The sequence below is a fragment of the Miscanthus floridulus genome, chromosome 14, assembly GCF_019320115.1.
Source record: "Miscanthus floridulus cultivar M001 chromosome 14, ASM1932011v1, whole genome shotgun sequence".
NCBI lineage: Eukaryota > Viridiplantae > Streptophyta > Magnoliopsida > Poales > Poaceae > Miscanthus > Miscanthus floridulus.
The window spans coordinates 6,282,715-6,289,934 of NC_089593.1; the positions used below are offsets into that span (position 1 = coordinate 6,282,715).

Consider the following 7,220-nt stretch of genomic DNA (forward strand, 5'->3'; position numbering starts at 1 on the left):
GCCTGTCCTATATACTGTACATTACTCACACACATAAGGGGCCCAGGTCAGGCACGGAGCCAGCGGTGGGGCTAGGGGGGCTCCAGCCGCCCCTACCGCTCGCGAGTGAAGCCCCGTAGAGCCGCCGTCTGAAATTTCAGTTGTAGATATACAGGTAGGAGGGGCTGAGATTTGCTAAACCTCTTTTCTTGCTAATTACCATTGTTTAGCCCCTCCTAAATTTTTTCCTAGCTTTGTCCCTGACCTAGGTAAAACAAATAGAAAAGAGAGAACCTCTGTTTTTTATCCCCATGTTATTATATTTTCCTAAGCATTAAGAAGCAATGGGCATTTCTAAACAGAAAAAAATTGGCACATTTTATATCATCCAGCAGGGAGAAGGTTCATATATAGGTAATTCTGCCTGTGAACTAGTATATGTATATTATATAACCAGGGTGCACTTTGTACTAGATCGCTGTTGTTTCCTCAACTAATTTACACTTCAGCTGAACCATCTTACATGCTATACCATCAGTAATCAGCACACCATTTTTCTTTTTGCGCTAACCTTTACTCAATCTACCCAAAAAGAAAGAAAGAAAAATGAATAATCCTACATTCTCCAACAAAAACCAACACCCCCGCTTCTGATTCTCATTGGGGAGGAACAGGCAGGGACTGGGACGGTGGGGGGCTAAAATTAGAATGCTATGATGATTTCGAAAGAATCCTCGTGTAGAGTATTTGGTTCCACACGTCTGGCACGCCAGGAAGGCACCAGTGGATGCAGTCCGCGGACTTCTCTGGATCTTCCTTCTGCTTAGGCGTCAGCAGCTTCCCTTGCCGGAAGGTGTACAGGCCCGTGTGGGCGTCCTTCCGGTAATCTGACATCTTTGTGATATCGATCACTGACACTGGGACCTTCTCCATGGACCTGGCCACATTGACCACTAGGTCATACAACCGCATGTCGTGGTAAAGATCCAGGGGTTGGCTGTAGTTCTGATACGGAAGCGTCTCCTTCACGCACTTGATCCCATCCGGGTTTCCCCAATTCTGTGGGCTGTTTTCACAAAAAAGTAAGCAAGTTTTAGCAAGACCAACACATAAAAGGCATGTTAAATATTGACCTAATTTACAGCCTAAAGCAACAGAAATTAACGACATGGTGCCGGATATATGTTGACGACATCTAAACACAATTGCTTTAAAATTCACTATTCTTTTTTTTTACCGGTAAACAAATTTATCAATATAAATGTAGGAAACAAATACGATTTACAATAGATTACCGCCAAAATATGTGCAAGCCTATGGCTGTAACAAGTGAGAAAATAAACTCAATTCCCAACGTGCAGGGTGCCTGCTGCAGTGCTGCCTCTCATGTTGTTTAGTCTAGGACATGCCCATGTGGAAGCATGTGGGTCAGATTCGTGTGGATTTTTTAGCATACTAGACACTGACACTAACTTTGCAAAATAATACTGCACAGGCTATGAGGCACTCAACACTCACAGGATATCTATATTTTACTCTGTTCGCTGTTCCAGACACTGACTATGACAATAAAAATGCACAAGACTCCAAGCCTAATGAGAGACGTTACCAATTTAAACATAGCTTCTGCATCCAGATTTCGTTTAATGATGCAGCATCAATGATAACACCTCTGTTGATTTTTATTTTTTTCTTCAACAACAACAACAACAACAACAACAAAGCCTTTAAGTCCCAAACAAGTTGGGGTAGGCTAGAGTTGAAACCCAACAGAAGCAATCAAGGTTCAGGCACGTGAATAGCTGTCTTCCAAGCACTCCTATCTAAGGCTAAGTCTTTGGGTATATTCCATCCTTTCAAGTCTCCTTTTATTGCCTCTACCCAAGTCAACTTCGGTCTTCCTCTGCCTCTCTTCACGTTACTATCCTGACTTAGGATTCCACTACGCACCGGTGCATCTGGAGGTCTCCGTTGCACATGTCCAAACCATCTCAACCGGTGTTGGACAAGCTTTTCTTCAATTGGCGCTACCCCTAATCTCTCACGTATATCATCGTTCCGAACTCGATCCCTTCTTGTATGACCGCAAATCCAACGCAACATACGCATTTCCGCGACACTTAGCTGTTGAATATGTCGTCTTTTCGTAGGCCAACATTCTGCACCATACAACATAGCAGGTCTAATCGCCGTCCTATAAAACTTGCCTTTTAGCTTCTGTGGTACCCTTTTGTCACATAGGACACCAGACGCTTGCCGCCACTTCATCCACCCTGCTTTGATTCTATGGCTAACATCTTCATCAATATCCCCGTCCCTCTGTAGCATTGATCCTAAATATCGAAAGGTATCCTTCCTAGGCACTACTTGACCTTCCAAACTAACATCTTCCTCCTCCCGAGTAGTAGTGCCGAAGTCACATCTCATATACTCTGTTTTAGTTCTACTAAGTCTAAAACCTTTGGACTCCAAAGTCTCCCGCCATAACTCCAGTTTCTGATTCACTCCTGTCCGGCTTTCATCAACTAGCACTACATCGTCCGCGAAAAGCATACACCAAGGGATGTCCCCTTGTATGTCCCTTGTGACCTCATCCATCACTAAAGCAAACAAATAAGGGCTCAAAGCTGACCCTTGATGTAGTCCTATCCTAATCGGGAAGTCATCCGTGTCTCCATCACTTGTTCGAACTCTAGTCACAACATTGATGTACATGTCCTTAATGAGCCCAACGTACTTCGTTGGGACTTTATGTTTGTCCAAAGCCCACCACATAACATTCCTTGGTATTTTTTTCTTCAACACGTAAGAAAACTGCGTATCAGTGTACTACAATGAAAAATGGGGCAAGAACCCATACACCACACACACTCACATCAGTAGGTTCTTATATAACCTCTGTTGTTTTACTACTCCTGCCACTATGTTTCTGTTCAGTTTTGAGTGATATGAATTCTACAGTTCTACAAGATTCTTGGCCAGGTAGACAGGCAGGCAACATCGAAGTAGACATCTCACAGATATTTTGAATACTCCTAGTATAAGTTTTTTTCATAACACTAGTATAAGTATTGAGTGTTTCATCGGAGTATGGACCTGTAGTCTTTTTTTTTTCATGTATCAACCTAATACCAAAGACTCCATGGTCGCGTGTTCAATTGACAATGGTACGTACCAGCTGCACAATAGTTTTACCAGGGTAAAAAGGAGCTTCTATTCATATCAGAAGCAGAATAGCAGAACACAGATGAGATGACAAATATTGGACCTTGACATTCACTTTACATAATAAATACTGCAAACAGAATTTTAGAAGGCGAGGGTTTTCTATCACGCAAGTGACCATATCAAGACTTTTCTCTACAACTAAAACATTCATAACTATTCCGTCCACAGGTGCGACACCAAAGCTCTCCGCGAAATAGAAGGAAGGTAACCACCGCCAAATAGAAGGAAGGTAATCACCGTCATCGGACGCCCGCTAATCTCTCCGTCACTCCATCACGCGCACGTACAGACCCACGCCCACGTACAGACCCGGGCTCCAAACGTAAAAAAAGGAAATCAAATCAGAAAAAGAAAACCGCGCTCCAAACGAAATCTGATACGTGCACCAGACCACGTGCAAAAAGATGATGTTCACTAATTAATTCCGGTATGTTTTCGCAAAAAATAATAATTCCAGAATGTATGTGATAACTTTAGAGGGATGCAAAAAATTTCCTGCCCCCCTCCTATCTGAATCTGAATTTTGAAGACATAGAGAATTCTTTTAATATACATACGGATACGAATAATCTGAATCAGGTTGTGTGCGGATGCGGGATAGGATATGCAGCTGGCAAAATTAAGTGGATACGGATTATCCGAAGTTTTGAATAGGATATCCAAAAATTTCTCCTCCTAAACTAAAACCTAGAGGAATTCAGATTTTAAAAACACTTGGCGTCGAAGTGTTTTACTCCATCACCCCATTAGCGATTTTTGTAAAAAACCTTATTAAGTGTTAATTGTGTCGTTGGCCACTTGGCCGTAGGCGTGACAAAAATTCTTGGCCTCGTGCAACGCACGGGCATATCTATATCTATATAACTAAAAAATAGTGTTATCGCCATTGTCGCCATGCCCCGCTCGACCCACTTGCGCTGATGACATCACCCCGCTCGCTCGATCCGGATTTATTAATTTATAAAAACAATGAAATCCATCGTAATAAGCTTGGGCAAAAATTTGTGCTGCCGTGCAACGCACGGGCATGATTCTAGTTTAGGCATTAAAACAGATCAGCACCAAAGGGTGCTCACAATATCATAGCCTGTGTCTCAGGAATCAGGACAACTAGACATTCCAGTTAGATACAATGGGGCTCCTTTTTCTTTCTACACTAGAGGTTGTTTACAGGTCAAATCCTAGCTTGCAGGTTTCTTGTGATGCAACAAAAATGGCAAAGCAATCTCAGAACACCCACAACAGTGACACCCCACCCCACATAAAAAGGTACCCCTTTATTGTACCAACTGTTTCTTTTCTCATTCTATTTGAGCTGGACCCTCATACAAGTTTGTTGGCATCTAGGACACTCTGCACCCACAATTCCCATTTTTTCCCAGCTACTATCCAACTTATGAGTATGGATTCTATTGTAATATTTTCTGCATGCTTTCCTTACTCTTGGCTTGAAACTTCGTCACTTTGAACAGCACATGAATCATACAATACCAAAACACCAGATTCCAAACCTAAGGTTTTCATTTGACTGTAATACTGATCCTTAAACCCAAGTCAGTTACTGTTTAATGTCACCAGCTGTCTATAATCTCATACTTGCTCACTGTGAACACTCAAGTGATACTCAAGGAGTCAAGGTCTACTAGTTGAAACCTGGGCTCATATAATTCAATGTGACGTGCTTGTAGGAATGTTGAATAGAAGGGACATAAGTTTGGTCTATTGTTTTGTTCCTACTTCCTAGTGGATCCTGAGCCAAGGAAACAGCTGATCCATAGAGCACATAGTTTGGTGGATTGGACAATGATGTCAGACTAGGACAAGGGGAAGATTTCTTCTCAGGAAGGTGATATCAACTTTACAAAACACTTCAATCAAGGTACGTATGGTATCAAGCCTACAGTGCCCACCTTTTCTGATTGCAGAATGCAAATATGACAAATCATATAGAAATATAAATTGAGATCTACTAGTGAGTAGTGAGTGAAGCCCAAAAAATTGAACTATTTGGATTTTGCATCCATGCAAAAATGTTGACTAACAGACCCATAAGTTAGGCCGTCACTTTCCTTGTGGGTCATGATCTAACCTAAAAGCTGAGTTCCATGATTTGGTGGAGTGGACAGTGACATTATGGTTAGCTGAATATAGAACAAGAGGAAGGTTGCTTCTCTAGAAGGCAATTTGGGCCTAACAAACCACTTGAATCAAGCCTATGTATGGTGTCCAGTCCATTTGAACCGACAGTGGTCCACAAAGTTCAAGGTTGCATTGCAAATCACTCCTAAAGGAATTAATCAATCAAAGTCCACAGCCAACCACCATTGATTGTACCATATGGGGGGGGGGGGGGGGGGGGGGGGGGGGGGGGGAGGAAATATAAATGCAGCAGCTTTCGGTCACCTGAGGTGAGGAGAAGAAATCGTCATGAAGAAAACGGACGTCCGGGCAGGATCGATGTTGTCATTGAGCCAATCTGACCACGTCTTGAACACCTGGCCATACGCCTCAATCCTGGGAACCTCGTCGTTCTCAGACCAATACTTCGAATTCGGTCTCCTGCAAAAATCCACCCAGCGAGATCTCAGAACACGATACGATCCCATTGCTTGATTGCAGAAAGCCACAGAGAAAGAAACTACGCATTCCCAGTCCAGAACCAGATGACGTAGGTGTTGACCTGACTTTGATGTCGGCGTTGTTCATCCACCAGATGTAGGTGTTGAAGATGAGGTAGTCAACATCCTTCCAGTTCTTAGCGTGGCTCTCGATCCGCTCGGGACTGATGATCCGTTCCTTGATGCTGTGGAAGTTGGGGTTGTCCGAGTTGGACTCGACGAGGAAGGGCGCCCAGTAGAACTCGAGCGTGGCGCGGTACTCCTTGGCGTAGAAGGTTTTGAAGGAGCCCCGCTTGACGATCTTCTTCCTGCCCTTGGACAGGATGGGCTGCACCAGACACACCAGCGACTCCCACTGGTTCCGGTTCAGCGAGTCCCCCACGAACATCAGCCGCTTCCCGCGCATCGCCTCCATGAATCTCCGGGCGTCGAACCTGCTTCGAATCAATCGATTGGGGGAGCAATACAACAAAAGAGTCAAATTTAGCGCAATTGCAAGCAAGACGCGAGCTCGCAATGAGGTAATTGGTGGAGATCTGGAAGAGGATGAGTCCATACGTGGGGAGGGAGCAGTCGTTGGGCTGCCATCTCCAGTACTGCCACATATCGTCGGTGCGGCCGTTGGCGAGGCAGGTGACCTGCTTGGTGAGGAAGGTGCAGTCCTTCTCCCGGTACGCCGGGACGGAGACGTTGTCGAAGACCCAGCGGCCGCGGGAGAGGTCGCAGGTGGGCGGCGGCAGCGCGAGGGGCGGCAGGCCGGAGACGTTGTAGAGGTTGGCGTCCGGGTAGAGGTAGTCGTCGATGGAGAGCTCGGCGATGGTGCGCGCGTCCTCGCCGTACATGACGAGCGCGAGGAGGAAGAAGGCGGCGGCGAGCGTGGTCACCGGGGAGCGCCGCGCCGAGGCGAGGAGGGAGCGCGCGGAGGCGGTGAGTGGGGCGAGGAGGCGAGCTGGGGCGGGGCGGGACGACGGCTTGGGGGCCGACGAGGTGGTGGTGGTGGTTGGGAGCGCGAGGTCGGAGGTGGAGGTGGGTGGCGGTGGTTTCGCCATGGCGGCCGGAGACTGCAGCTGCTTTGCTGGTGGGAAAGGGGAACGGGGTGGGTGGTGGCGGGGCGGCACCTGGCACGGGCACCCAAGGAAGGTGAAGCCCGCCCAGCCCGATGCCCCGATCCTGCCTTCCGCGGCGACGAACGCAGCTTGGATTTTTGTAGGCTTGCGGTGGGAGCAGAGCAGGCAGCTGTCGGCGTCGGTTGGGTGAGTGGGTGGGTCGCCATAGTCAAACTCACTGCGCTGCTAAAATACAGCAAGCATTTACCCAAGGTCAACGAATTTGAAGACCGCCGCGGCTCTCGCATCCCCGGTGGCCGGTGGCCGGTGCCGGATGTAGCCGCATCGA

The 7,220-nt window shown here is 46.5% G+C and overlaps 1 protein-coding gene across 1 annotated transcript; it reads right to left on the reverse strand.

Moving 5' to 3' along the window:
• Positions 1 to 367: 367 nt before the first annotated feature.
• Positions 368 to 7,000, reverse strand: LOC136504910 (xylan O-acetyltransferase 3-like). Its single transcript, XM_066499961.1, has 4 exons — positions 6,384 to 7,000; positions 5,888 to 6,259; positions 5,611 to 5,766; positions 368 to 1,045 (listed from the first exon to the last, which is right to left on the reverse strand). Exons 1-4 carry the CDS (start codon positions 6,872 to 6,874, stop codon positions 691 to 693), a joined length of 1,374 nt encoding a protein of 457 aa, XP_066356058.1. The 5' UTR covers positions 6,875 to 7,000; the 3' UTR covers positions 368 to 690.
• Positions 7,001 to 7,220: the final 220 nt, after the last annotated feature.

Bases quoted from the DNA above. Each gene is read 5' to 3' on its own strand.
- LOC136504910 (XM_066499961.1), bottom strand. From the start codon at position 6,874: ATGGCGAAACCACCGCCACCCACCTCCACCTCCGACCTCGCGCTCCCA. The intron at 5,767-5,887 runs GTCAACACCTAC...GGATTTTTGCAG, and splicing joins AACGCCGACATCAAAGTCAG to GAGACCGAATTCGAAGTATT. The intron at 1,046-5,610 runs GTGACCGAAAGC...TTGTGAAAACAG, and splicing joins ATTTCTTCTCCTCACCTCAG to CCCACAGAATTGGGGAAACC.